Below are 26,598 nucleotides of genomic sequence, written 5' to 3'. Positions count from 1 at the left end.
GATTTTCTTTTCACGTCCACACCAATCTAACAATAGCGGGAAATGAACACAGCCGCTTCAATAACTTCGATATACGAAAATGGAAAGGTCTGGCTTGATCCATCTTAGGCATCGTTCATTATGGTTCATGAGTGTTGAGACAAGTATCACTGACCCATGTCTTCCAGTTCTTGTTAGACTCTCACTAGACCGCGGTTCCACCCGTGCCAAGGTATACCGTAATAAAGTAGTTTCATTAGATGTGGATAATACCCTGATAATCTACCTCCCGTGCCGCAATACCAACAGGCTTCGCGTAGCTTAGTGGCGGCAAAACGCAGCTGCGGCCTGCCTGTTTGGACCGTGGCGGCAAAATGCAGCTGCGGCCTGCCTGTTTGGATCGTGGCAGAACAAGGCGGCGGGACAGCGCATGGGCTCTCGCTCATAGGATTGGTTCGCTACATAGCGTCTGCTTGGCTCTTGGCGGGTCTCCAGTATTTACATATCTTCTTATGTTTGGCCTAACATATCTCATACATTGCGTGAGATTCAATATCCGGGCTGCATTAAGCAGAGATATCGGCCATGGAGCCTGTTCACGAGCATGAACCAACACTGCTCAATCCGGGAGCCGAGTATGGCAATTTGCCATTCGACCAATTTGTCCTGGTCAGTGTATTTACTTTATTTCTGTCTGCCATCTGCTAACGCAATGTGCAAAGACTAATTGGAATTTCGATAAAGCGGAAGAGAACGATCAGGAGCAGTGGAACGACCTTGCTTCCAGATGGCTGTCGATGAGCCACGTTGATCGCAGTGTGGGTACCCTGTTCACGACGAACTGCATAATGTACTGCAAAATGTGCTAAACTAAGATTTGCATTAGCAATACTGGAGAATATGCAGTCCCGCAGATAGCCCCCCTCCTGATGCGCCATATCTGCCAACGCAATCGCAGATTCAGCGTATATTGGCTGCGCACCAGACGATCACCGAGCGCAATGTAACTCAGAAATTCCTGAGCCGTGTCCCTTACCCAATCTGGATCCGTACTTGCTATGCGGTTGAACTCGACACTACTTACCAGGAAATGTTCGAGTGCGGTCAAACGGACTTTGGGCCGGAGATAGTTCTTGACAACGAAAGTCTGTATGGTCAATATGGGCACGACTGGACAAAGGTTTTCCTGCGTCTGCCTCAACTCATAGACAGTGTAGTCTATTACAACGATGGGCACCCGGAGAACGACGAAAGCCGGCTTGCAATCTCACCACCTAACGATGAGGCGAGACTGCCGTTGTACAACGCAGTCATGAAGTCGAAATCTATTTACTACCTTTTCGACGAGGAAGCAGTGCAAGAAAAATTGGTCAAGGTGCATTTTCTCGACATTCATGGACAGTCAGTTTGGTACAATAAAATCAGGCCAGAGCATATCCAAGATTTTGAAGCAGGTCCTAGCGGAGGCCATCTGTCAGGGCACCTCGAAAACTGTGGGGATGATCCATCTTTATTGCATCCAGGAACGTTACTGTATGCTGAAGAATGAAACATCGTTCCGATAAATTATATACAGAGAACAACCCTATGAATTTGCGCAATCTTGGTATCCTACACTCTTCCCGCCGTTCCTATGTAACTCAGTCAGCATTAGTAGGGTACGGTGGAAAGCAAGTGCTTGGGAAGGTTGTGCTAGGTAGTGGATCTCCAGTCGTCTCAGGCTCGCAATACCTCTCGAGTAGCAACGAACACACGTTGCTGAGCAAACTCCAATCAAAACCGGCATCCCAATGTTGCTCCGTGATTGGGCAGTTCTTATAGTAAGCTGCAAGTGTTGGGTCCACGCTTGCTGTCCACTTCGCTGTCGTTGTCGGTACGTCCCACGTGGTTGGTTGATTGGTCAAGGGAGTACCCTGTGTAGGTCCTGGTACCCAACTGCCAGCCGGCCAAGTCCACGTATCGTTCCAAGACGCTGTCGCGGTGAAGTCATATTTATCTGTGCCAGGAGGCCTGGTAGACTAGCATCAGCTTGGTCATAACATCGATTCCAAGGAAAACATACGTGACACAGATCGAACGGCCAGCCAATGCGGTCGTATTGCTGCAGCCAGTTTGTAAGGTTGGGTTCCACTGCACGAGCTCAAGCTTTGTAAATCCGTAGTTATCGATGATATCCTTGCAGGATTCTTGTGGCTTTATCTACATCACAGTAGTCAGTAGGACTCGTGACATCAAAGCGTAGCCACCTACGGTGTGGAGTTTGCAAGCGTCCCTTATGCACACCGTTCTGCCAATGCCAAACGCATTGCAATGGAAGTCAATCCCGTTCAAGTACAGGAATCTATCGATCGCCAGACCATTTGCTGCTGCCACGGACTCGCAAGTGTCACCCTGCTTGACAGTGTATCTCTCGCCTCCCCAGCAAGAATTACTAGCTTCGCTGGTACTTCTATTCATTTGTCAGTACATTGCTGGATGTATAACCATAATCACTTACGTCGGTTGTGCAGTGCTTGGCTGAGCTGTCTTGGTGACTGGAAACTTTGTTGATGACACTTGACACGATGACAGGATTGAGGTAAAGCCTTCGGTGTCAATTTTGCCAACATCGCTGTCTGAGTTCAACAAGCCAGCAAGGTACTTCAAAGTACAATCGTCGCAGAAACCGACTTCTCGATTGACGATCTTAGGGTAGCAGAAATCGTTCGCGGAAGTTCCAGTACTACATGCGACATCGCGTGCCCATTTGATAGGCGCGACCAAAGACCCTGCAGATTCTTGAATTCCAGTTCCAAAATCGTAGATGGTAGATCCACACCGCGTGTTGACATTTGCGATATAGGTGTTGAGCGATGAGGAACATGAAGAACTGCAATATTTACTGAGGAATGTCTCGTTGAATGGCACATCTCTCCCAATATCAGCTGGCCTAACGAATCGTGGGCTACAAGCTATGTCAGCAGCCATGACAGCTTTACACGTCGCAGGTACCGCTGCAGGCAGCATTACAGGCGCCGTCCAGAGCTTGATACAATTACCAGCCTCTGACAAGATGCCGATAAGGACAAGCAGGACCAACATCCTGAGACGAAGGAACAATATATTCGAAATAATTACAGAGATTGACTGCAATTGTGGGGGAAAAGGTAAACGAAGCTGTGGGATAGTGAGCGAAGGAGTGTATTGTTGCCCGACTTCTGCAGAAAATTGGAAGGAAACAAAACAAGTGTGCCGCGGTCTGGTTGTATCAGCCTTATTCTCACTCGTTGTTGGGAAAGATATCCATTATTCAGACCACCCACAGTTCAATGCATACTCATATCGCTTAACCCGAAATTGGCACACCTGCACGGTGATACAAGGTTTGCAATCCAGCGGGGCGAGCTGCAGATGAAGCTTTCTCTGCTGTACCCTCCACTACTATTCTTCCGTGAGAAAAGCCGATTTTACGGCTAGTCCTTGCTATCGTCGAGGCATGCTCATTTCGCTTAACCCGAAATTGGCACACCTGCACAGTGATACAAGGTTTGCAATCCAGCGTGGCGAGCAGCAGATGAAGCTTTCTCTGCCGTACCCTCCACTACGATTCTTCCGTGAGAAAAGCCGATTTTACGGCTAGTCCCTGCTATCGTCTTCGGGTGAGGTCGTGGACGGGATACAGTGCTGACGCAGGGGGGATCTTCGAACGCGGCTAGCACCGTCCGCAACGGCCCGCGGACCAAGTTGGGTAAGGCCATAGCAACCGCTGACATTAGGGTTTTTGGTACATCTCTATACTCAGCTACTACGTCTGAAGTTTTTCTTTCTCATTCTTGTTTTTTCCAAGTCACTCCTTATCGAGGCCTTTGTGCCTTCTCACACTCGTTGTACCTTACCTTCAATATGGGTAAGCCTCGAGGCCGTTGGGCCTACACAATACTTCCTATGTTCTTTGCCCTCTTCTTGTCTATCATTGTAAACTTCTCAGCCGCTCAACAAGGGGCAACTTGTGGTTTAGCCGAGCCTTGCAAAGTTGGCTGCTGCAGTTCTTCAGGTACTGTTTAGATTCTGGCTATGATTCATAGAATGCTAACATTTTCAAGGTCGTTGCGGGTTTGGAGACGAGTTCTGCGGCAAAGGGTAAACCATTCACTTATTGACGTAGAGGATTGCAGGACTGAGACATGCCCAGGTGCCAAGGTTCCTGCAGTGCAACTGCAGAGTGTGGACAGTATGCCACTAAAGATAACTTTGAATGTCCTTTGAATGTTTGCTGCAGGTAAGACTAGTACATCAGACATTCGTAGGAGGGCCTGACGTTGTGGATCTAGTAAGCACGGTTTTTGCGGATACAATTCGGAATACTGCAACAACGAATGTCAGAACAAAGACAAGAGCGAATGTGGACCAGTCAGGCATGTAACCGTCGAAATCAACGCATTGCATCTACCTAACATTAATCCTACAGTCGGCCTAGCCAATGCAGCGAGAGCACAGATGCGATGGCAGCCGAAGTTCGCATAGGCTACTATGGGGCTTGGAGCGCCGAGCGTTCCTGTGATCAGATGCAACCAGAGAACATACCCGCTGGTGTGTTGACTCACATAAACGTAGCCTTCGAGTTCGTCTCAGCAGACCATGAAATCACTGATGAGGTTGGTCATATCACCGGCCGAGTCTCTCGTCTGAAGAACATCTATCCTGGCTTGCGAGTAAACATTGCGATCGGTTGGTGCACACTTGGTCATACATGTTACTCATTTTCGGCTGACTGTATTTACCAGGAGGTTGGGTGTTCAATGATCCACCTACAGAAACACGTTTTTCAGATATGGCCTCCACTGTACCGAACCGCCAAAAGTTTGTGAAATCTCTCGTCCAGTATATGCAAAAGTATTCTCTGGATGGTATAGATCTAGGTGAGTCTTCAGTGTCCCTATTTACTTCGGGCAGCAGTCATTGATGCGGAACAGATTGGGAATATCCTGTAGCGCCCGACCGAGGCGGACTCCCTCGAGACTACTCGAATCTTGTTCTGCTATGCGCCGAGATCAGAGAAGCATTCGACTCATACGACCCTGGATGGCAGTTGACGTTGACTCTCCCTGCCAGTCTCTGGTATCTGAAACACTTTGACATTGTACGCCTTGAAAAATATGTGGACTGGTTCAACGTCATGACATATGACATCCACGGCATCTGGGATCAGCACAACATTTGGACCGGTCCTTACCTGAAAGGTCATACGAATCTTACTGAGATTGAGGATGGCCTGGATTTATTGTGGAGGAATGGTATCAGCTCGAACAAAGTTGTCATGGGCTTCGGCTTCTACGGTAGGGGCTTTACCATGCAGAGTCCGGCTTGCTCAACACCTCCAACATGTCAATTCTCCGGGCCAGCCTTCGCCGGCGACTGTACTAATGAGCCGGGTATTCTTTCATATAATGGTAAGGCCTCACATCCTAGAGTACAATGGTCGGACTCTTGCTAATGCACTGATCTATAGAGGTGTTGTCACACCAAGGTGATCTAAGCACTAGCGTCAGATACGACAAAGCTTCTTCCGTCAAGTGGATGACCTACGGATCCAACCAATGGGTATCGTTCGATGATGCCGAATCCTTCCAGGCAAAGGTGAAGTACATGTACTCGCGCTGTATTAAAGGTTTGATGATTTGGGACCTCGGCCTCGACTCAGCTAATTATGATGCGCTGATTGGGTTGTTTGGTCAAGAAGCCGTCTCTCAAGGCCTACAAGACAGCTCGCTCAACCCTGATGAGGAGAAGAGATTGGTGGACGATCTTGCCGTGTACACAGGTCAGAACTGTTACAACACATACGCCTGTACAGATGACAAGACTGGTAGTAAATCGTGTAAACCAGGGTTCTCCTCATTGGAAATCGGCCACGAAATGCACGCCAACCTAGGCGATGGATTCTCGAGCATCCTTTGTCCTAAAGGCAAATTCCAACACGTATGCTGCCCTACCAAAGCTATGCCGAAGAATTGCGAATGGATCGGTGCTCCAGAACGGAGCGTTTTCGGTTGCAGTGGTGAATGCGGCAAATCGCAATTCGAACTGAACCAGGACACCTATATCGACCCACTCGGAAAAGCATCGTGTGTATCTGGCACTCGTAAGCTTTGTTGCGACTCTACCCCAATTGTACAGAAATGCCACTGGACTGGATGCGATTGGACTGCGGACGAAAATGGGCATTGCTCATCTGATGAGGTCAGTGTCGCGACACGGTATGATCAAGATGATGGAGACATCTGTAAGACTCAAACAGGCATGGGCAACGGCGGTCAAGGTGGTACCACGACGCATCAGCATTTCAGATCCTTCTGTTGCCCGAAAGACGACCCCTTCGAGAACTGCCAATGGTCCAATGACCCTGATTACTTCATGGGAAAATACCAATCTCCAGTCTCTCAGTGTGCAGATTCCAAGGAAGACTATTGCAAAGAGATTGGCATTTGCCGCAGCAAGCATTGCTTCGACGGGCGACTGATGGTCACACAAGCTCAAACCACGCCACCAAACCTTGGACTCGACAACAGAACGTCCGCCTGTTGGTTAGGCGATGGGACGTCTCTGGATAACGCACTTTGTTGCTCGCCTCCATCACGATTGACGAAGAATTGGCCAGTGAATCCAGCCTACCTTTGGAGCGATGCGTACGATGACAAGAACGACGATGTCACCTGGCAATGGTCTAATAACTTTGGTAACAATCACAAAGACACGACCCCGGACAATCTGGAAGTCGACCATGGTGACGACCCGTACGGATTTGTCATGCTAGACGGGCCCCCCGGGTCGATTGCCAAACAGTTCGGCAAACAATTCACCTTTTTGACCGACGAGGAGCCGAAGAAGATAGTCTCCCGGTCATTTGTTACGACAAACCAATCAGTCATTGATGCCACCTTCGATCACGTTGAGGAAAGTCATCTAGTATTTTGTAATCACCCGCACGACTCACAGCACTGCAAAGAAATCTTTCACAAGGGCGCTGCCGATACGATTATTAAGCTTCCACGTCACATTGGAGAAGGTCCATATGCTAGAGTCGTGTCCATGACGCCTGAGTCTTCGCCACCAAGCCTGCCAGCATGGGCTATACGCAAACGAGACACAAGTGGAATCCCAAAGAATGGCATCTACAGATTGAAGATCGACTACAATTTCGCTGCTATCAAGAGAGCGGATGATGAGAAAGTTCTCATGCGCGTGGACTACACCAACCTAAAAGATTACTGGGACACTGTTACCGATGAGCCCACGAAAAGGAAGAAACGCTCAGATTCTGACCATATGAACTACACCAGCTGGAGAGATCGGGTTGACAAGGCCAAAAATGCTTCTTATACTAATGGACATGATGAGTTTCACGTTGCGACCCAGGGCAAAGCCGACTTTAGTCCTGAAGGTCTGCCGTCAATGGGCACACGGTCCGTTGACTCTGGCGAATCCAATCATGTTGAACGTCGGTGGTGGGGTACCTTCACCAACTGGCTTAAGAAACTGAACACGCTCACGAAGGAGGATGCTGGGTTTCTTCCAATGAGCCTTTCAAAGATGTTCAATATATACTCAGGTCGTCTGCAATGCGCGAACGACGCCGGAGTCACGATCACAGCTGGTCTTGACATAACAGCGGAAGTCCGAATGGAGATGGGTGCGAGATACGCGTACTATTTCTCGGGCACGATCGTGCCACCGGATGTCATCGACACATACGTCTTCTTGGGGGCGCAGCCCAGCATTTATGCTGGTGTCGATATCCGCGGCAACGCTGAGCTTGGCTACGAAAGCGAAAGGAAGAAACTGATTTCGACGGTCACATACCCCGGTCTATCAATCAAGGGCATTGCAACTGTTGGGCCATCGCTCGACTTGTGGGGCCAGCTTGCGGGCAGCATCACCGTCTCTGGAAACATGAAGGTTGGCGCCAAATATACCATGGATCCTATCGAGATGTATATGCCAAATGACGACAATACACGACAAAAGGCCAGCAGTAAGATGGAAAAGTTTGACAAAGATCAGAAAGGCCTTTCTCCCGTCTTCCAAGCGGGCGTCAAAGCGACCGTGGGCGTTGAGTTGCGCATCACACCAGAGATAAACTGCGGCATCAAAGTCGGCGGCGAGATTGGGCCGCTCAAAGAGCCTCTTGTTCAAGCGCAGGTCGCTGTATATACGAACACGACCATCTACTTTGAAGCACACGCCACTGCTGACACTGACGGCAAAACCAGCAACTGGGAGTACGGGTACAAGGTCGAGCTGCACTGGCGTGTTGGCATGAACGCTGTTGCAGCAATCTATCTCTACGGCTCCTGGAAGTCAGGTGAATTCGAAGCTGTAGCCTGGCAAAATATCCCCATCTATGGTCCCATCGTAGTCAAGTCTGGACCGTCCATCAGTGCTCGAGACACAAACTCGACGAGCCCATGGGAGTTATCCGAGGATCCTCTACCCAACGCCCTATTTGGGGTCAAAGATCTCACCTCCTTGTACGAGCTTTCTTCTGCAGAGGACTCGATCATGGTCTCCGCGAACCTGTACAATCATACAGATCTAGATCTGCCTCCCTTCTCCAACCTTAGTGTACGGACACTTGAAGGGCTAGGGCACGCCGTGCACTCACTTCATTCACGCGCTGATGGAAGTGAGAAAGAGTTCATGCTTGGTGATTTCAAGTGCACTACCGGCAACTCACCATGCTCAGCAAGCCTTCCCAACACATTCAAATTCCGGCCTCGCGGCCACGGACATTACTCCTCAATTAACCACGGCCATGGTCTCGCAGTACGATCTATTCCCGAGCTTCAGAAACGTGCTGCAACCGATTGCCCAGGGCAGCTGCCACGATTGTACTACAACTGCGCATCTATATCGTTCGCAAATGTCAATCTCCAAGGCCCGTCCGGTACTGTCACAATCCCAGGTATCTGTAGCAGCGTAAGAAGATACCTCATGGCACATGGCATCAACACAGACCAGTATCCGTTGCATTGGGATCCCAGCTATACCTCCGAGCGCCGCGCCGAGACATGCAGTGAGGCACGAAGCCCTTGCAGTGGTACCAGCGGCGAGAACGCACTTTACAAAGCTGCAACCGGTATCAGTTCTGCGCTTGTCAGTTGTGATGAATTTCCATTTGCTTCTTCCGAGGAAGGAGGATGGGGTTGGCAGTCTGCCCTCCGAGACAACGCACTAAACCCGACGAACCCATTGGGAACCACGAGAACCTGTGTCCCAGTCTGGCAGCAAAACTTGCAGGGCAATTGCAACAGTAAGTTACCTTGTTTCCCTCCGCTTCATGATTTCTACCCATCCCACCTGTTACTACTAGCTAATACACAACGCAGGACTCCTAAGCAACGTGATGACAAATGTAGAATACTTCAACGATCACCAAGCACCCACCGAGGACAACCCATCATGGATCCCCTGGGACGCAACAGGATGGAACCGAGACAAAGAATTCAAGGAACACGGAGATCCAGGCCGCCAGCGCCTAACGAAATATCCAGATACTCGGCCATACCTTCGACACGGCGAGAACAGGGCAGACGACCACAGGGACTGGTATCACAAGAGGAACTTTACACTGTTCCTCGTCGACACAACCGCAAACAACGTCAACTTCCCCGGTAGCAACTTCGCCTCTGGCTCTATCCCCAATCCTAAACCCCCTAGGCCGGTGACTACAGTCATCTCAGGCTCGGCATGGATCATGTGCGCTGTCTCTGTGCGCGGACAACAGCGGTTCAAGTTCAGGGGTAACATTAACGGTTACTGCTGGGATGGCCAATCTACAGCCCCAGCAGCCAGCGCCCATTTTTTGCGGCAGCGATATTTTGGGTGCAAGATTGATTTTGTCGGCGCAGCATTTGTGAACAGGAAGAGAGCTGAGCCGATTGGTTATTTCCACGATGAGGCCGTATATGGGATTGAGCGGGTGGATGATGCTGAAACAATTGTGGTGGACGTGCCGGTTGCTGACGCTATGCTGCCAGATAGCAAGTTTAGTTTTCCTCTTTCCTGATCGTTATTCATCGTTGTACATGATATTCATTGATAGATTGCGAATTAATCCTGTAATTGAGTCACATAAGACTGTTCCAGCAGCCTATAACTGTCAAGCCTCAGCTACAGCCACTGCGAAAAGGTATGCTAAAGAGTAGGTAGCTAGGGAGAGCATGTTGGCTATGCCCTTCCTCGCTCAATTTAGTGGCCGAGTACCCGAATCGGGTCTCCAGAAATGTTAGGTTCGCACATGCTAGGAATTATTGTATTCACGAACCGGTTACACATCTGTTACAGACAGTCGCATTGTTCGTATCGTGAGCTGAGAGCTCGGTGATTAGTACAATACCTGTCGGGTCTTAGATTAGATACACAAAGATCAACTTATTTGCTTAATTAACTTTTAGTAATATACTTATTTTGTAGTAGTATTTGTGTTAATCACCAGCGTTCTAAAGAAGATGAAAAGAGGAAGAGTACGATCCGGGGCGATGATGTACCCTAACAGTCTAGTCCAAATCCAGCTTAGTTGCTCACTCGACCCAGTGTTCTCTCCACACCTCCACCACGCTGCATCAAGTTCACGTGAATGCTGACTTTTATAACACGTCCTCACTTTTAACAGCTTGCTGTTCCCATCATCGCATCCCATATATTCCCAAGATCCACGGAATCAGCATGCCGCCCGCACCCCCACCTTCCTACCCCCGTCCTGACTTCCTTCGCGAAGACCTAACATGGATGCCCCTCAACGGTCCATGGTCATTCCTTTTTGATGACAACGACGTTGGCTTGACCCAAGGATGGCATCTAACGTCCCTCCCGGACAAGATCACCGTGAACCCCACCAACACCAATAGCGCCGAGAACACCGAAGCGCACAGCATCACAGCCAAGATAGCCGCTGGGACTCAAGAGCTGCTGCAAGGGAACTCATTCAAAAATGAACATACTGTACATGAAAAGAGGAACATTCAGGTTCCTTACGTGTTCCAATGTCCTGCTTCTGGTATCGGAGAGAAAGGCGTGCATGAGGTACTGTGGTACGAGAGGGTCATTGCAGACCCGAGAACAATGGAAGAGAAGGCGGCTGGAAACCGTGTGGTGTTGAGATTCGGAGCCGTCGACTACGAAGCCAAGATCTGGCTTAATGGGCGCTTCTTTGGTGGCCATCGCGGTGGACATGTGCCTTTTGACGTCGATGTCACGGATGCTTTCACGGAGGAGAAGGCTCAAAGACTCACCATTCGCGTGTTTGATTCTGCGCACGATCTGACTCAGCCGCGAGGGAAGCAGTACTGGAAGGCTCAGCCAGAGAGCATCTTCTACACACCCAGTGGCGGTATTTGGCAAAGTGTGTGGCTTGAGTCAGTGCCAGTTGTGACAATTGGAGATGCAAGCGCGGGCACACTGTTCAAGAGCAATGATATTGAAACGGGCAAGCTGGAAGCCAGCATCAAAATCCTCGGGAGGCCTGCCGGACATGCATACAGCGTAGAAATCGAAGCTAGCCTGGCAGGCGTGTCAGTCAGCAAGACTGAGAAGGTTACTCTTCCACGAGACTCAGATACCGTGTCATTGAGTACCAACATGCGACTATCTGACTCCCAGACTGAGCAGTTGCCTGAAAGCCTCACATCGACTGCCCCACTTTCGGACGCAACAGCATGGCTTAACAATCTAGCCCTCTGGTCTCCGGAGCACCCAACGCTATACGATCTGACTATCTGTCTCTACGATAACGAAAACAAAGTCATCGATCAGGTCCACACAACAACTGGAATGCGTTCTCTCCACTGGGACAACTCCACCTTCCGACTTAACAACCGCCCATACTTCCAAGCGTTCTTCCTCGACCAGGGCTACTGGCCCGAGACCTTCATGACACCTCCATCTTCCGATGCGCTGAAGCTAGACATCGAGCTGACCAAGAAGATGGGTTTCAACGGATGCCGCAAGCACCAAAAGGTCGAGGACCCACTATTCCACTACTGGGCCGACCGACTCGGACTGCTAGTCTGGGGCGAAATGGCAAACGCATACGCATTCTCCGAGGCATATGTAGAGCGCATGGATCAAGAATGGCGGGAAGCGGTCTTGCGCGATCGAAACCACCCTTGTGTCGTTGCTTGGACGCCGGTTAATGAGTCGTGGGCGTACACTGATCTGCATACGAGCAAGCAGCAGAGGGACCACATCAGGAGCTTATACTATGCGACCAAGGTGCTCGATGCGACGAGACCCATCAACGACAACTGTGGCTGGGAACACGTCATCACTGACTTGACCACGTTCCATGACTACGCCGACGCGGATGAGCTTACAAAGACTTGCTCGACGTTGGACGGCATCATGAAGAAGCAGTCGAACCGACCGACGTTCCTTGCACCTATCGAGAGCTTGTCGGACCCTGGATCGAAACATACTCCTGGTGCACCAGTCATTTGCACAGAATTTGGTGGCGTCAATATTGCGCGATCGGCTGCGGGTGAAGAGGATAGGAAGAGGGACTGGGGCTACACCACTGCTACTGATCCCAAGGATTTGCTCAAGCGCATCGAGAAGATGATGGTCGGGATTGTAGACGGGGGACATTGCTGTGGCTTCGTGTACACGCAGCTTACAGATATCGAGCAAGAGGTAAACGGAGTGTACACGCCTGACCGCAAAGAAAAGTTAGACGCTGCTGAGGTGAAGAAAGTGGTTGAGCGCGTCATGGAAAAGTATGCGCAAATGCATAAGTAGTTGTGAGGATGGAATGAACGTGTAGACAAATGCAATTATTCACTCGAGTTAGTGTAGTCAGTGTCTTCGTGAAGTTATTTCTTATTGTGCACCTCTTCGGTGGCTTCGTATTATCATACATGAATTCTTTTCAGTCGTACATCTACCTCCAACCCAGTAGCTGTTGGTATCCATCCATAGTTGACAAACGCCTTCTGTCGTCATGCTGGTATGTGGCAAACGCCCGACCATGATCTCCAATGCACAAAATTCGCTTCGCTGTTCACGATGGTATGCCACCGAAGTCGCAATCAGATCATACGACACGCGAAACGCGAGTGACTGGAACCGATAATCTCCAGGATACGTGACTCCGGGAACGCAATAAACAGAAGGAAAAGGGTATCGTCCGTAGGAAAAACCGTATAACTCCGCCCGTCCTGCTACCAATGCATGTCAAAGCAATCATCCGCCATAACGTACACCGCTCCTCAAGTATCGCACACTCTCATCTTCAAGACGTCGTGGCTGCTCATCTTCTCGGAGTGGAATGTAGTCATGGTTCGGCTGGAGGCGCCTCTCATACATCCTATTGTCAGGCACGTAAGCACGAGACGGATCAACAGGATGTACATCATACTGTGCACCTCTCACTTCATGCACATGCATTCGATGAGACGGTCCAGAAGCATATGCATATCCACGAGGATCAGCAGGCGCAAGCGGGCGTGCAGAGACATCGTAACCTCTGCCACCACTAGAAGGTGGCTTGTAAGGACTAGTAGTCAGATCAATAACTTGCTCTCTAGGCGGTGGGGCCCTTGGCCCATAGTCAGGCGCCATGCGCTGGCTCATATGGTATCCTGCTTGATTATCTCCGTAAGTCCGAGGGCGAGCTTCCTCACGGTACACGGGCCTTAGACGCTTGGCGTGTTGCTCGGCCTGAGACTGTCTGTCATCCGCAAAAGAAGGGAGCGCTTTTCGCTTTGGCGATTGCAGCTCATTATACGGTCTGTTCTGATTCGCGTTGTGATTCCAGGCAGGCTGCTGAGAAGTTGCAATATGTTGTGGTGATGTCAGATCGACTGTCTCAGGCTCGACAGAAGGGAGCACAACATCTTGGTCTGATGGGCGCCTTGGGCGCGCTAGTGGTCTGTCAAAGGCACTGTGACGAGGTGATGGAGGCTGAACATATCCTTCCTGTACGCGACGCGGCGCAGCGCGCAAAGGAGGATCGTTATACTGTAACCTTGACGCACCACGATCTTCCTTGATGGGTTGAAGCTATGCGTGTTAGCTCAAGAAGAAGCCAAGGACCAGGATACCGGTTTTCTCTCGCTCGTAGAGCTTGATTGTCGAACACTCACTTGGTATAGTTGGCCGTTGATCTCACGCACGATCGGCTGTGCGTTTCTAATACTCTGGCCAGCCTCGGCTGGTCTCGCTCGCCTACAGTCGTGAGTGATAGATTCGATGTTAGCTGTCGCATGTACTTACGGATCGTTTGTCCTTGTTCGCGCTGGTTGGAAAGGCTGCTGCAAATGTGACTGGAAATGTGAGGTGCCAGACAATACAGGTGGCGGTGGAGGAGGAGCATAACGCGGAAGGACAATGGTTCTTCTTGATGAAGGTCTCATGTTGTGAACATCTCCACTCGGGTAATTAGCATGTAGTTCCGGCTGTAAATCGCGCGCAGTAGCACGACTGGAAACAATTTCCATGCTTTGCTCGCGCTCATCAGGCGTGGCCATGGAACCTTCATCGCTGCTAGCTTCATCATCATCGTCGAGAACAATGACTTCACGGAAGGTTTCCTCGAGTTCGTTGCTTTGCTTTCCGTCTTCATCTCGCCACTCTTTGAGTTTCGCAAGAGAAACTTTCTCGACTTGACCGCGGGCTTCCGACCAGCCGTCAGTCTTGAGCAGCTTATCGTAGTCTGTGTATGTGTGGCGGATATGCGCGACAACTGCAAGTTGCACTCTACGAGCCAACGAAAGCTCCTTAGCATTACCTACCCGGTTAGTTCCCTCCTCAAAGGCATGAGAAACAATGGCTTGCAGATCTGCCTCTGGTATCTTGGGAAACATCTCGCGAACGGCGCCATGGATGTAGCCCTTGGTCTCCTTTTCAGTGGCGGGATGCCCTCGTTGTACTTGCCGCGAAGAGTAGTCTTCAAACTCTTGGGCTATCCAGTTGGTTCTGTCACCTTCTTTATCCTTCCGCAGGCCGCGTCTCTCATCGTAGAGATATCCGAACTTGCTGCAGGCAAGTTCGATGATGTGAATGGGAAAGTGGTGTCCGACTCGGTGGACGTGGTGAGATAGCTTCTCGGGATCGGAGTGGGTTTTGTTCTTCGGCTTGGCCTGCGATGCTGTCAGTGGATAACCTGTTGGGTTGGGAGGGACATGATGCTCACAGAGACGATGTGTACGTCAAGGTTGCGCTGTCGACACTGCTCTTTGCACCATTCTGTGAATTCGGGGTGTCCAGCTGGGATGAAACCGAAGCCAGCGGGAGCGTTTGACGCGTATGTTAGCTATTCTACAGTCAGTGGTGTTATGTGACGATGAAATCGCGTCGCCGACGGACAATGGAATGTAGCTTTTTCTTCTCTTGGGTTACCGCTTCTAGCACGATCTTGTACGGCTTCTTCTTCCTGATGGCGGCTCGCGACTGATCAAGCGTAGTGCCGCGCTGCGGCGCCTGTTGCGCACGCGGATGATATACTCTGGTCATGGCTCTGGTATGCAGATGATGTTCATAGATCCCACAGCGGACCAGGGCAATATGAGTCGCTACTGGATGACTGAGCACCCTATGTGGCCTGACACGGCGTATTCAGCGATCAATACGGTAAGCGCAACAGTCACGATGGCGTGCAATTGTCCAGAATGAATCCGGATTGCGTTTCTACAAGCCCCGGTCGATGCAAAGGCACAGGCGGGGTGTTGGGTGGTACGTGTTGTGGTGTAGAAGAGTTGGCGAGGTTGGCACTGGAAGCGCAGGTGGCGGCTGCGCGCGTCGGCGTTACCTTCCTCCGACCCTGCATCCGAGGCCTCAGCGTGAAGTGCGGTGCCAGGGCAGGGCTCCAGAACATGTCACAGCAAGCAATTCTCCACGCGTATAGGCACCTATATCGACACAGTCTCAGAGCTGTTCAGTTCTCCAAGCCGGCTCGATATACATTGCGCGACCGCATTCGTCTAGCCTTTCGCAAAGGCTCCGCGACCGATTATGAGCCACAGAGGATCCAGAACACGCTCGAATTCCTGCAGTATGCGACTAGACAGAACGGTCTCGAACACAAGATAGTGAAGAATCTCCTGTTCGTATGGTGGGTACAGAATCATGGAGGTCGCAATAAGCACAATCCGAAGAACGCCATGTATGTAGCCGGCTCTCATCCGTCTTCAATGCCATGCAGCTGACTGTTTCAGGACGCGTGAGGAGCTCGAGGTCAAGACCACCGCGTACGATACCTTCAACCATAATATCCGCATGTTGAATGAGAGCATGGGACTGTGCCTTCCAGCCATGACTGTTCGCGACCCCAGTTGAAGCGACCCCGCTGTGCCGACACTATTGCTACTGTGGTACCCTCGTCCTCTGCGGGATGCACAAATGCGAGTAAAGACCTCACATGAAGTCGTCGAGGAAGTCCTCATCGCGGTTCTCGTTGGAGTTCTGCTCCAGGTTCTCCTCTGTCATGACATCGTCGTAGGCATGATCTCTCCGCCATGCGAGCTCCTTGCGCTCCTTGGCTATACGGGCCTCTTCTTTGCGCTGTCACTCATTAGCGGCGAGTCGCGATTGCATGCACCAAACGAAAGGGTGTGTTTGAATCAGAATACCAGTGGTAGGGGATAGCGCGTCGGAGAGATTGCAAATGACAGGATAGATCATGAGAACAGACATAGATAGAAAGAAGGGTCACGCGAACATGTTACATGCAGAACAAAACAGTGTCACGGGATTGGTGGGATGTACATACCTTGGCTTGCAGAGCACTCTGATCGCGTTTCCTCAACTCCGCCCGCCTTGCTTCTCGCTCCTCTTTCAGGTCAGGGAACTTCTCAACTTTCGTCTTGTTAAGGCGGTTGACGATAGGATTCTCTCGCTGTTCCACATGTATGCGCTTCACCTAAGATGCTATCAGTAAATCGATCAGTAAGTTGTGGTCGAGCCGAGGGACGTGACGCAAGTGTTTGGTGCCCCATAGCAATGCACCTACCTTTCGCTGATCCTTGAACCCAACTTGACCTACAGCCATACTCCCGTCTTTCTTCAGGTTGCTCCAAGGTGTATACACAATCGTGACGTTATCTTTCTTGTTGCCCTCAATACTGTTCGCCTTGGTAAGTTGCGCGCAGTCCACCAGCAACTCTTTAGTCATCTTCTCCCAATCTTCACCCTCTGGTAATCGGACGTAGATATGGGCTGAGGAAAGATTGTCCGCGTGGAACCAGACATCTTCGTCCCAGCCGTATTTGATAAGCTCTTCATCTGTTGAAGCGATCAGTATGTGCGGTTGTAGTTCCGTGAACATTCGGGAGCACGCCGGCAGGTCAGAAATTACATACTCTCAACCTTGTCTTTGCCGACGTAGATGAAGGCCGACGGCGACACCGTGTTGGACGAGAAGTAGTACACCATCTTGCAGATATAAAGGCTGATTTTCGAGTGGCTAGGTCAAGTAGCAGCTGGGAAAGTTGCCAGGGTCGTGAAATTGGCAGGCACGTGTGGGGTCTAGCGGGGTATCCACAGCCCTAGGTACTTCCAAGGTTATGTAAGGGTCCGTAGCAGAGCATGTAACATATCACAGTGATCAAAACTCGGAAGTGAACATTGGATTCTCAGATTGTTGATTTTGCGCCTCTTGGCCTTTGTTCGGTCTTAACGTCATACTGTATATACAGGAAGTGCGATGTCCTGCATCACCTACTTCGCGCCGCGCTTGTTCAGAAGAGCGTCTTGACTCTCTTCCTCTTCGCCAGGCGCAGCCTCCACGTCATGACTACCAGCTCCATGCTTCAAGCTGTCCATGGGATTATCCTGCCTAGCATGTTTCGCATACTGATCGTGACCCTTGGCTCTTGGGTCGAAGCCCGCGTCGTCCAGGTTCTTCTTCTCAATACTTGACGGTAGCTGGTCGCCAGTACCTGTCATGACTTCGCCTGTTTGTCCGCGGTCGTTCACACTACGCGGTATGTCGAAGGCGTCATCTGCTGCATGTGCGAGGTTTGTGTGAGTCTGATCCGGGTGGTCAGAAGGTGAGACCTGAATCTTGGTTAGTCGTCTTGTAATTTTCAGAAGCATACGACATCTAGATCAGGTGTTGAAACTTACCACGTTCATCTTGCCAGCATCGCCAGGAATGGTCGTGCCCTCCGCAGCCATGTCTTCAAGACGGCCTCCTTGGTGCGGATCGGGTGCCATGATTTCTGATCTGAATATGGTTGCAAGAGCTGATTTGAAATTTGTAGACGCCGAGGAACTTGGACTTGTTCAGGTGATCAAATGAAGCTGTGTTAGCAAGAGAGTCTTTCCAGCAAGCACGCGAGCCATCATTATGTAGCTCTGTCATTGCGTGCCTGAGCACCAGTGGGCCATCTGTCGTCATAATGATGGTGATGTCAGAACACCATCTTGGTGTGAAGGAATTATGCTATGAGGACCGATCGAGTACCTGGAGGGGCAAGATGCGCCAAGGAGCTCACGTGCGGAACGCGCCGCGTGTGGGGTTCTTTCCTGCACGCGACTTGAACTGCTAAATCCACAGACTGTAAACAAACAACAGACCCCAGCACTTCAAACTCGTCTTATTTCTAGAAAACTCAGACGTACACAGTACACCAACGATGCCAGCCGCCGAGCAAACCACAGCCGACGCCCGCCGGAAGGCCGCTCGTGAAGTCATCGACATTCTCCATGAAATCGCAACACTGCTAGTACGAAACACCGCGCCTTACTGAAGCGCCCAATATCTGACATCAGCCCCAGAACACCCATCTTGATCGGCAGCAACTGTCTTACTGCGTGTCGCTCATCGAGAACGGCGCGAACCCGGAGGCATTAGCGGTACGTAGCCTCTGCGGCACAGCAAGGTGCAACAGCAGATCGCCTCGCGCGCGGTTCGCACTGTCGCTTTGAAGTTGAGGCTTTCTTGGCCCAAGTACTAAATATACTGACTGTGCCACAGAAAGTCATATTGCAGCTACGCGAGGAATACCCAACGAGTTCAGTCGACGGTGACACAGAGGCCGGTGCAGCCGCGCGTTGAACCGATTAGAGTCGGAGTCCGAAACTGCTCTTGTGCGGCCTTGCACGGCGGTTCGGTGTGTCAGCTTGCAACTTCACATGCAGACCGACAAGAGAGCGAAAGAGGCAGATTGACCAGTAGCGGCGGTGGTTCCTTCTTTCCCGTGGAGAGTCTGGAACGCTATCAGTACAGCATCCAACTTCCCTACAGATCGGCGTTGCTAAGCCATCGCCTACGGTTCCGCATGTACATACTTGGCATGCATCATGCAACCTTGACGGAAAGCCTGGAAAGCCTAATCTCCCCTTGTACATGGAGGGGCAGTAGCGAGCAACGCGGGGCAAATCTACCAGCGAACCGGAATCTGACGCCAAGGTGTTGATATCGAAAGGTTAATGCACCGTTATCAGTACATGCGGCTTCTCTTCCCACATGTCTATGGATCAGGAAACATGTCGCGATAAGAGCTTCCCGGCTTACAACCACAGAGTTTGAGGATGGTGTGCGGAACAGCCGGATATGCGGCCATATCAGCGAATATTAATCTATGGGCTTCAGGCGGGATGCAAGCCATCCATCAGGTCACCGGAGTTGGCCGCCATGCAACTAGATCTGCTAGACACTGTCATTAAGATCTACCAATAAGACTACTCTGCAATCGTCTATTATGACTCGAATGATCTGTATGTTGACGATAACGACAAGAACTCGATACCGAAACGGCAACATGGAAAAGCAAGTACGGAAAGCTTGATGCTAGCAACGATAACGATCGTTTGGGGTATCATCAACGAGAGGAATGGGGTATCATCCAGAAGCAAACTCGTCGCCGCGCCATAATGAAAGCAAAACACCACCCCATCTGCTGCCCCGAAATGAAAAAGTGTAGTATGTGTCTACCTGCTGCCCCAAGTGGGCGAGCTCTGACGCTGGCGGAAGTTGCCCTTCGCGTCTGCAACCTTTTGTAGAGCCTTTTCGGCCTTGGCGTCTTGCTTGTTGAGGTAACCGTTGAAGATGGTAGGGAGGATACGCTTCGAGTCTGATTTACTGTTAGTGATGGAATAAGGATGTGAGTAGACGTGAACTTACTGGCATGGTCGGCATCAAAGACAATGCCATCTGCGCCTCGCTCTCCTGCCACCTTGACAGCCTCCTCCAACAAGCCCTCACCAACACCCTTGCCACGGTACTTCAACTTTACAGTCCAAGCGCGTACAACAGCCTTGCCTCGCCTTCTCCTGCCACGCTTCTTCGCGGCATCATTGTCGGCCCAACCCAATACCAAGGATCCGATGACGTCCTCACCCCACTTCACCACGATGAGCCTGTCATCGCCCAGCCAATCCATGTTGATGTCCTCGGCCATACCGATGTAGCCGCCGGTCATCCATCGAATGAAGATGAGGAAAGTCATTGTGATGCCTCCAATGGTTGTGGCCAACATCGTTTTGTCCTCGTACCAGCGTAGCATGTACTGTGCAGCAAAAGCCACGACCACAAAATACGCAGCTAGTGAAACGGGATGGAACAGCATGACCTTGCTGGCGACCTGGCGCTGTTGTGCCACGGAATCTGCGACTAAGCGTAAGCCTTCGATTCGGTCCTCCTCTGTCTCAGCAGTGTAGGTAGAGAGTTGCGGCAGTTCATCCGCAGGCGACTTGGCCGGCGCGTTCGGTTCGGTCGACGACATGGCTTGGGATTCGGCAGGCGAAGGGTACGAATTGTACTGTGCAGGCAATGTTGAGTAGGACAGCGAGGTGGAGGGAAGTTCTTGGACGAAGTTGTTTAATCGAAACGAGGTTGGTGTGGGTAACGGCGATGGTAGATCAGGATCAATTCTAAGGTTTGCGCTCAGCGACGTTAAGAATGCTGTTGTTGCGCATTAGCTCGTGTTTGTACCCAAATATCTCGCGCGTCGTAAGTCGCTGCATGGTTGACATCACAACCCCAGTCGCGGCAACCGAGCACACGACCATCCCCAAGAAAACCAAATAGAGCCAAACATACCAGCACTTGTCCTAAATCCCGGTAAAGACGGTATCGCAGGAATCGCCTTTTCAAAACCCGAGTAGTGATTCACGACAACCGTATCCTGACCCAAAAAGTGTTGTTGTCTTGGAAACGCATGCGGACCCGGCGGAACCTTGAGATGGCTTGGGGGAAGTTGGCGACGCATCCTTCTTATAGTATAACCCGAGGCTCAATGCTTTCCGAAATTCGATTACATATACAAGCGTATGTCAAACACGTGGGCGGACCAGCCAGGAAAGGGAAGACAGAGTAATTAAATGAAGTAAGGTGCGAAGTAAGGCGGGAATTGGGTACGTAGATGTGGAAAGGTTACGAGAGGCTAGAAGCAAGAGCCAGACAACCCAGAAAATCCAGATCGTGAACAAGTGGGAAAACGTGCGTTAAAGTATTGGCTTACAAGCCAAGACACCTATAACACAGATCCTTTCAGACACACGATTTCCCGCGTTAACGGGGTCTTTCCTTCGCACGAAGCGGGTCCAACACAAACGCACAAGCCATGTCATGGTACGTTCCGCGCACTTTCTTGGTTGCGTACGTGCGGGTGGGAGCGAAGCGCAGGAGTCGAGGCGCTGCCCGGCTGCGACGACGATCTTCACAGGCCCACCCTAAGCTCACCTTTTTGACCCCCCCTGGTCCGCGGTGCTTCAGCTGCGAGGACAAGTGTATGCGATGGCCATTGGCTGGGGGCTGCAATAGAGATAAGACGCTTGATGGCCAACAAGACTGCACACAAACGGACCTGGATCATGGGACCAATTCAACGGCCAGAGCGGTGTAGCGGGATTGGATAGGCTGCGGATCCGTTTTGGTGTGCGTCTGCGTCTTTGTTGGTTTTTGATGAGAGGTGTGGTGGTTTCTATTTTTCTAGCTTGGCCTTGTACAAGCGGCTATCTGCAAAATGGCACACATGCAAGACACGGCCCTTTACGAAGAAGCTTGTTCTTTCTGGGCTGTGACAAAAGCCTGGGGGTGTACACCTTCGTGCGCCTCGATGGCAAGTTGCTGCGAAGCATAAAGTGAGTCTATGCTTGATAGGCTCTTCCAAGTTGTACTTGGAAGCATCCAGCCTCTTCAAACCGTGGCATATTCCAATTCATGCAACTCTGCCTCCTACGCCTCTAATTCGCCCCAAGGCAGATCTACCTACTATCCGCGGTTCGCTTGATACCCAAAATCTGTCATGATGACAGCCGTCACTCCATCTTCGTCATGCGAGTCCCGCGCCGGGGCTCGCTTGCGCTTACCCTGAACAACCCCTCCAGCCCGTTCTCGGCCACTCATGCATCAATCTCAAACGCTTCCTTCGCGCGTCCAAAGCGGACAAGCTGAGACTGCGCAAGCATGCGTCTTGTATTACCGTAGTTCGTTTCACGTTCGTTTGCCACGGCCAGCGGCTGTACATGACACCCCCTGCTTTCGATTGACGATACACAAAGACCCACTTTACTTGCTTGCGCGTTGCTGCTGGACGCCGAACGGGCGTTTGTCGACATCGAGTATCGTGACACAGGCGTGGGATGCGCATGTTGTTTACAGCAAAGACTTGCTTGCTGCATGCCTCTTCTCTCTGCTAAGACGACTCACCCCACCACCAAAATGACAAACACTCCAGTCCACTCCCGGCAAGTATGGCGACCTAGTGCGATAAGCTTTCCCCCCGTGATGAGGTCTCGAGGTATAACACCCACGCATCTCGCCAACCAACAGCTCCCAACTCCACATTTCAGCTTTCAGAAATCGGCCTAGATCGCTGCTACTAAACTCCCGCACATCGCGCGTCATATTCGAGTCTGCTAGCCAACCACAGTGTGTACATTATCCTCTGGGCACCGGCTTGGCTTAACAATGCTGCGATCTGACGTGTGTGCTCTCCACATCAGTCATCCACTCGCAGCATCAACAAGATCACACCTGAGGCATTGCATGCATGTCTTGCGTAAACACGCGTCGCTTCTCCACCAGACAGAGTAAAGCCGTTGGATCAGGATAAAGGCTTGTTTGATGTTGACGTGCGGAGAATCCTACATCGAGCGAACTGAACCGTGTGCTCGTTTCGAGCAACGGGGAATGCGCACGTTTCGGGCTTGTCAGCTGCGTGGTGCTTGTTTCGAAGTGTCAGGATCGTCGCACGGTACGCCAAGCGAAGGCTGGGGAAAGCAGAAATCGTCCAGAAACAAACACTATACCAGCATTGCGTCGTTCGGTGTTCGATGTTCGAAGTAGATGGCCTGCTTGGATGGAGCTCGTCCTTCGTCATCGGTATCCGCATATAAGCACTATAAACAAACGTGGGGAAGCTTTGTTGATCGCATTTTGTACATTTGTCCATGAGGCTCGCAGTTATTTACATACGCCAAACTCCCATCACACTTTTTTGGCTCGTAGCTCCCGTGTACTGGTTTCGTCAATCTTTTGTATTGACATGACAACGTTTAAGGTATTACAAAAAAGCGCACGAAACGCGTGAGAATCAAAGAGGAGAAGAACCGCCTTTCTAATCGGGCCGGAACACCTTATATCAGGCGGACAGGAAAAGCCTGTAAACACCCGCCTGCTAATCGTCCAAACGCCATCAATATGGAAAAATAACAAGAGACCCTCGTCGGGTTCCAGGACGAAGCTCATTTCTTTTGTTGCGTGTTTGGTGCCGAGGCGACGCCTGCGCCTGGCTCGAGCGTATGGTCGTGGTTGTCACATCGGAGCACCCTCCCACCCTCTTCTTGTGTGCACACTGCACTACCAGTGACCCACTTGTCTTCGAGGATCTCATCAAGAGTCGCGCGCTTCTTAGGATCGATCTCGAGCATTCTGCCTATGATATGCCTACTCTCCCTGGGCAGCAAACGGAGAAGGCGCCATGGCCCTTTTATCACTTGCGGTGGCTGCTGGCTCGTTGACGACGTTGAGGCGCGATGGTCGGTGGACTGCTCTGAAGTTTGGTGCCGAGACGCAGGTTCTGATTGCACTCCTGATTGGCGGCGATCGTCACCTGCGCTGTGCTGAAGATCAGTGGCCGACTTGGAGGGACCTGTGATCGATCTCGGCCCATCGTTGGGAGGGGATACAAAGAGCTTGTATGAATTGTCGGATACGCGCGGTGCTTTCCATGGGAATCGACGTAGCGTCATGCAGCAGAACATGATGGCAAGAGACCAGATGTCAGTCGGTTGCGGATCATACTTGGAAAGGTCGTAAACTTCCGGAGCGAGGTATGGATCCGAGCCAACGATACCTGGAGGGGTTAGAAGAAGCTTTACTGAAAGGTACGACAGACTTACCACTCGCAAGTACAATCTCGTCTTCGAATGGATACTTGAACACAGCAGCACTTCCGAAATCGATGATCTTCATAATCCCGTGCTCATTAACAACAACGTTGTCAAGCTTGAGATCCCGATGTGCCAAGCCCATGCTGTGGAGGTATGTCACTCCGTTCAAGATCTGTAAGGTACAGCAGGTGACTTCTTCGCGACTCATCTTCCCCGTCATAACGATAGCAAAAAGATCATAAGGTGCGTATTCCATCACGACATAATAGGCGCCTTTCTCGTTCACCAAGTCCATAGTCTCGATGATGTTTCCGTGGTGCAGCGTCGAGCCTATGCAGAATTCGGCAGTCACCTTCTTGTTGTAGTCCTTTTCAGACTCGTAGGAGTGTCGGTTCCGGAACTGCTTGACTGCAAATGTGGTGCCATCGCTGCTTCGCTTCATGAGTCGAACTGACCCACCCGCTCCTGAGCCCAGCACTTTCCCGAACTTGCCGTACTTGCTCTGGAGGCCGTGGTCGTCAGCGAATGGTACGCTCATAGCCCCGTTCGTGATCGGTGGTGTCATAGTCCCTGATTTGTTTGACTTGATTTTTGCACTTTTGACCGACGGCGCAGGGGATTCTTTGCGCTTTTCCTTCTCTTTATCCTTGTCCTTGTTCTTGTGTCCGATTTTGAAGAAGCGCTTCAGTTCGGACATGGATCCATGATGTTGTTTGCCATTTTGCGATTTGCTGTCTTCTGCATCGGAGTGAGTCTTCTTCTTTCCAAATATACTCGTTCTTTTGCTCTCTTCTTTATCAGACTCAGTTCCTTTGGAGCGGGGTAGCTGATATATAGATGATGCTGCCGAGTTGCGCCCATCGCGTCCGCCATAAATATACCGGGCTTCGAGCGAATCCAGGTTCCTTGATTGCGCCGCGCGTTTGGAGCGTGCATAGGTATCGTCCCTGTCTCCCTGTGGTGTATATGGCCGGGAGCCAGGTGCTGGAGTCGACGTTCCTGGCGTACGCTCTCCTCCGGATCCTGCCGGACTAGCATCCCGGGAAGCCGGATTTGAGTCGCCAGTAGGGCCCATTGTAAATGCAGGCCCACGTCTTGGGTGCGGCTGGACTACGCCGGACAGATCGGACGAGGGGCGAGGCGACTGCGGTGCAGTCCTAGGAGAACCAGGAACTGGTAAGGCAGATTGACTTTCGTTTGGACTTTGCACGGACGAGTCCATTGACGTTGGCGGAGCTTCGTGCGGGGGCGAGACCTGAGGCGTCATCATGGCGGGATCGCTGGGGCGCTTCTTGTGTCCCTCTGCGTTAGCCCTCTCTTCGCGGGATGATGTGCCCGCCGGTGTTAGCGGCGGAGAGTGCATGGCGGATGCAGGTGACGACGGAATGGAGGAACGGTGTCCTGAGTGTGCTGAAGCTGTCCGTGAGGCTGGAGATGGGGAAGGTGCCTTGTTGTTGTTAGCTTTGTGTTCAAACAGTGGACTACTCCTTGAGGCTTGCTTACTCGCGAGGGCGGCAGTGAGACAGGCTCGAAGGAAAAGTTCTCCATGCGCTTTGCCTGCATTCGTGATTTCTGTAGAGTAGACGACAGATTACGTAGGTCTTCCTCTGCCTGGGGGCTCAATGGGCCATCGGGCTGTGCCTTGTCGGTGCCCGTGAGCTCCGCAACATCTCTTACAGCCTCTTCGGGCTCAATTTCCTGGTTGATCTCGCTGAAGCGGACGGATTGCGCAGGCGGTGTCGACGTCATGGTGGGCAAAGTTTGGGAGTGTGGGTGTGGGTGTGGGGTGAATGTTCTGTCAGAGAGGGTCAGCTCCTCTAGTCCAGGCCATGACGAAATCCGCAGATGTCTAAGTAGGTCGAACAGCTCTAGCTTACTTGGGTGGGTTCGTGATGCGCGTCGCCCAGAGATGCGTCCCAGCTCCCTCGCAGCCGAGAATCTAGGGTCCAAATATGCGCGCGGAGCAGCCGGACAAGATGATTATAGCGATGCGTGCAGTGGTGAGGGTGGATGGGGAGGAATGCAGTGCAAGTTTCGAGTCGTGTGCCTGACTACAAAGCATCCAGAATCGTCATCGGAAGCTAGAGTGAAGAAGCCCCGCGCTAGTCGACGATTGCGTGCAATCAATTCGTCCGTAAAACCGCGGATGCTCGGAATCTGGAAGGGGTCGCAGCCGGGGGAGTAATCCTACGTATATAGAGGCGGGACAAATAGTAGACTCGGCGTCGGGCGTGAAGAGCGACGAGAAATTGGTCCTGGGAGGGGTCGACGATAGGTGCTACCTCAGAGGCACAGGGCGCGCGGGTT

The 26,598-nt window shown here is 51.3% G+C and overlaps 11 protein-coding genes across 11 annotated transcripts; 5 read left to right on the top strand and 6 right to left on the bottom strand.

Annotated features, from left to right (window-relative positions):
* Nucleotides 1-521: 521 nt before the first annotated feature.
* On the top strand, nucleotides 522-1,683 carry BKA58DRAFT_373932 (uncharacterized protein). The gene is made up of 3 exons (XM_046169269.1): nucleotides 522-648; nucleotides 702-797; nucleotides 866-1,683. The coding sequence occupies exons 1-3, from the start codon at nucleotides 565-567 to the stop codon at nucleotides 1,526-1,528; spliced, it is 843 nt and encodes a 280-aa protein (XP_046031680.1). The 5' UTR covers nucleotides 522-564; the 3' UTR covers nucleotides 1,529-1,683.
* Nucleotides 1,620-2,946, bottom strand: BKA58DRAFT_434553 (uncharacterized protein; the record flags this gene model as incomplete). Its single annotated transcript, XM_046173274.1, has 4 exons — nucleotides 1,620-1,989; nucleotides 2,042-2,178; nucleotides 2,230-2,428; nucleotides 2,477-2,946. 4 exons carry the CDS (start codon nucleotides 2,944-2,946, stop codon nucleotides 1,620-1,622), a joined length of 1,176 nt encoding a protein of 391 aa, XP_046031679.1.
* A 957-nt stretch (nucleotides 2,947-3,903) lies between these two features.
* On the top strand, nucleotides 3,904-10,024 carry BKA58DRAFT_305218 (chitinase A1; the record flags this gene model as incomplete). The annotated part of the gene is made up of 8 exons (XM_046167050.1): nucleotides 3,904-4,017; nucleotides 4,294-4,368; nucleotides 4,449-4,686; nucleotides 4,743-4,877; nucleotides 4,932-5,408; nucleotides 5,468-8,466; nucleotides 8,509-9,268; nucleotides 9,345-10,024. The coding sequence occupies 8 exons, from the start codon at nucleotides 3,904-3,906 to the stop codon at nucleotides 10,022-10,024; spliced, it is 5,478 nt and encodes a 1,825-aa protein (XP_046031678.1).
* Nucleotides 10,025-10,596: 572 nt separating this feature from the next.
* BKA58DRAFT_464704 (glycoside hydrolase superfamily) lies at nucleotides 10,597-12,793 on the top strand. The gene has a single exon (XM_046174928.1). It carries the CDS (start codon nucleotides 10,684-10,686, stop codon nucleotides 12,748-12,750), a length of 2,067 nt encoding a protein of 688 aa, XP_046031677.1. The 5' UTR covers nucleotides 10,597-10,683; the 3' UTR covers nucleotides 12,751-12,793.
* Nucleotides 12,794-12,812: 19 nt separating this feature from the next.
* On the bottom strand, nucleotides 12,813-15,698 carry BKA58DRAFT_373930 (uncharacterized protein). The gene is made up of 5 exons (XM_046169268.1): nucleotides 15,319-15,698; nucleotides 15,146-15,265; nucleotides 14,227-15,092; nucleotides 14,097-14,178; nucleotides 12,813-14,013 (listed from the first exon to the last, which is right to left on the bottom strand). The coding sequence occupies exons 1-5, from the start codon at nucleotides 15,463-15,465 to the stop codon at nucleotides 13,195-13,197; spliced, it is 2,034 nt and encodes a 677-aa protein (XP_046031676.1). The 5' UTR covers nucleotides 15,466-15,698; the 3' UTR covers nucleotides 12,813-13,194.
* A 126-nt stretch (nucleotides 15,699-15,824) lies between these two features.
* BKA58DRAFT_434549 (uncharacterized protein) lies at nucleotides 15,825-16,287 on the top strand (the record flags this gene model as incomplete). Its single annotated transcript, XM_046173273.1, has 2 exons — nucleotides 15,825-16,114; nucleotides 16,167-16,287. The coding sequence occupies 2 exons, from the start codon at nucleotides 15,825-15,827 to the stop codon at nucleotides 16,285-16,287; spliced, it is 411 nt and encodes a 136-aa protein (XP_046031675.1).
* On the bottom strand, nucleotides 15,916-17,488 carry BKA58DRAFT_25133 (coiled-coil domain-containing protein 25). Its single transcript, XM_046166744.1, has 4 exons — nucleotides 17,310-17,488; nucleotides 16,961-17,232; nucleotides 16,721-16,864; nucleotides 15,916-16,512 (listed from the first exon to the last, which is right to left on the bottom strand). The coding sequence occupies exons 1-4, from the start codon at nucleotides 17,380-17,382 to the stop codon at nucleotides 16,366-16,368; spliced, it is 636 nt and encodes a 211-aa protein (XP_046031674.1). The 5' UTR covers nucleotides 17,383-17,488; the 3' UTR covers nucleotides 15,916-16,365.
* Nucleotides 17,489-17,579: 91 nt separating this feature from the next.
* BKA58DRAFT_373924 (uncharacterized protein) lies at nucleotides 17,580-18,377 on the bottom strand. Its single transcript, XM_046169267.1, has 2 exons — nucleotides 18,076-18,377; nucleotides 17,580-18,006 (listed from the first exon to the last, which is right to left on the bottom strand). Exons 1-2 carry the CDS (start codon nucleotides 18,163-18,165, stop codon nucleotides 17,668-17,670), a joined length of 429 nt encoding a protein of 142 aa, XP_046031673.1. The 5' UTR covers nucleotides 18,166-18,377; the 3' UTR covers nucleotides 17,580-17,667.
* A 210-nt stretch (nucleotides 18,378-18,587) lies between these two features.
* On the top strand, nucleotides 18,588-19,009 carry BKA58DRAFT_434547 (mitotic-spindle organizing gamma-tubulin ring associated-domain-containing protein; the record flags this gene model as incomplete). Its single annotated transcript, XM_046173272.1, has 3 exons — nucleotides 18,588-18,677; nucleotides 18,730-18,807; nucleotides 18,929-19,009. The coding sequence occupies 3 exons, from the start codon at nucleotides 18,588-18,590 to the stop codon at nucleotides 19,007-19,009; spliced, it is 249 nt and encodes an 82-aa protein (XP_046031672.1).
* A 629-nt stretch (nucleotides 19,010-19,638) lies between these two features.
* Nucleotides 19,639-21,164, bottom strand: BKA58DRAFT_426203 (uncharacterized protein; the record flags this gene model as incomplete). Its single annotated transcript, XM_046172954.1, has 3 exons — nucleotides 19,639-20,027; nucleotides 20,078-20,857; nucleotides 20,996-21,164. 3 exons carry the CDS (start codon nucleotides 21,162-21,164, stop codon nucleotides 19,885-19,887), a joined length of 1,092 nt encoding a protein of 363 aa, XP_046031671.1. The 3' UTR covers nucleotides 19,639-19,884.
* Nucleotides 21,165-23,497: 2,333 nt separating this feature from the next.
* BKA58DRAFT_24922 (kinase-like domain-containing protein) lies at nucleotides 23,498-26,393 on the bottom strand. Its single transcript, XM_046166741.1, has 4 exons — nucleotides 26,169-26,393; nucleotides 25,795-26,086; nucleotides 24,301-25,738; nucleotides 23,498-24,254 (listed from the first exon to the last, which is right to left on the bottom strand). Exons 2-4 carry the CDS (start codon nucleotides 26,038-26,040, stop codon nucleotides 23,644-23,646), a joined length of 2,295 nt encoding a protein of 764 aa, XP_046031670.1. The 5' UTR covers nucleotides 26,041-26,086; nucleotides 26,169-26,393; the 3' UTR covers nucleotides 23,498-23,643.
* Between the last annotated feature and the right edge of the window lie 205 nt (nucleotides 26,394-26,598).

The sequence above is a fragment of the Alternaria rosae genome (genome assembly GCF_020736505.1).
Source record: "Alternaria rosae strain MPI-PUGE-AT-0040 chromosome Unknown BKA58scaffold_1, whole genome shotgun sequence".
NCBI classification, from domain to species: domain Eukaryota; kingdom Fungi; phylum Ascomycota; class Dothideomycetes; order Pleosporales; family Pleosporaceae; genus Alternaria; species Alternaria rosae.
The sequence above is the reverse complement of the archived record's forward strand: the minus strand, read 5'-3'. Positions and strand labels throughout refer to the sequence as shown.

Coding starts and splice junctions, on each gene's coding strand:
- BKA58DRAFT_373932 (XM_046169269.1), top strand. CDS start 565: ATGGAGCCTGTTCACGAGCATGAACCAACACTGCTCAATCCGGGAGCC. Junction 649..701: donor CATTCGACCAATTTGTCCTG/GTCAGTGTATTT, acceptor CAATGTGCAAAG/ACTAATTGGAATTTCGATAA. Junction 798..865: donor TGAGCCACGTTGATCGCAGT/GTGGGTACCCTG, acceptor GATTTGCATTAG/CAATACTGGAGAATATGCAG.
- BKA58DRAFT_464704 (XM_046174928.1), top strand. CDS start 10,684: ATGCCGCCCGCACCCCCACCTTCCTACCCCCGTCCTGACTTCCTTCGC.
- BKA58DRAFT_373930 (XM_046169268.1), bottom strand. CDS start 15,465: ATGACCAGAGTATATCATCCGCGTGCGCAACAGGCGCCGCAGCGCGGC. Junction 15,266..15,318: donor AGAAAAAGCTACATTCCATT/GTCCGTCGGCGA, acceptor ACTGTAGAATAG/CTAACATACGCGTCAAACGC. Junction 14,014..14,096: donor TCAACGGCCAACTATACCAA/GTGAGTGTTCGA, acceptor TAACACGCATAG/CTTCAACCCATCAAGGAAGA.
- BKA58DRAFT_25133 (XM_046166744.1), bottom strand. CDS start 17,382: ATGGTGTACTACTTCTCGTCCAACACGGTGTCGCCGTCGGCCTTCATC. Junction 17,233..17,309: donor CGGCAAAGACAAGGTTGAGA/GTATGTAATTTC, acceptor TCGCTTCAACAG/ATGAAGAGCTTATCAAATAC. Junction 16,513..16,720: donor AGAGTGCTCTGCAAGCCAAG/GTATGTACATCC, acceptor AATGAGTGACAG/CGCAAAGAAGAGGCCCGTAT.
- BKA58DRAFT_373924 (XM_046169267.1), bottom strand. CDS start 18,165: ATGGCACCCGATCCGCACCAAGGAGGCCGTCTTGAAGACATGGCTGCG. Junction 18,007..18,075: donor ATGCTGGCAAGATGAACGTG/GTAAGTTTCAAC, acceptor ACCAAGATTCAG/GTCTCACCTTCTGACCACCC.
- BKA58DRAFT_24922 (XM_046166741.1), bottom strand. CDS start 26,040: ATGACGTCGACACCGCCTGCGCAATCCGTCCGCTTCAGCGAGATCAAC. Junction 25,739..25,794: donor TCTCACTGCCGCCCTCGCGA/GTAAGCAAGCCT, acceptor AACAACAACAAG/GCACCTTCCCCATCTCCAGC. Junction 24,255..24,300: donor CGAGATTGTACTTGCGAGTG/GTAAGTCTGTCG, acceptor TAACCCCTCCAG/GTATCGTTGGCTCGGATCCA.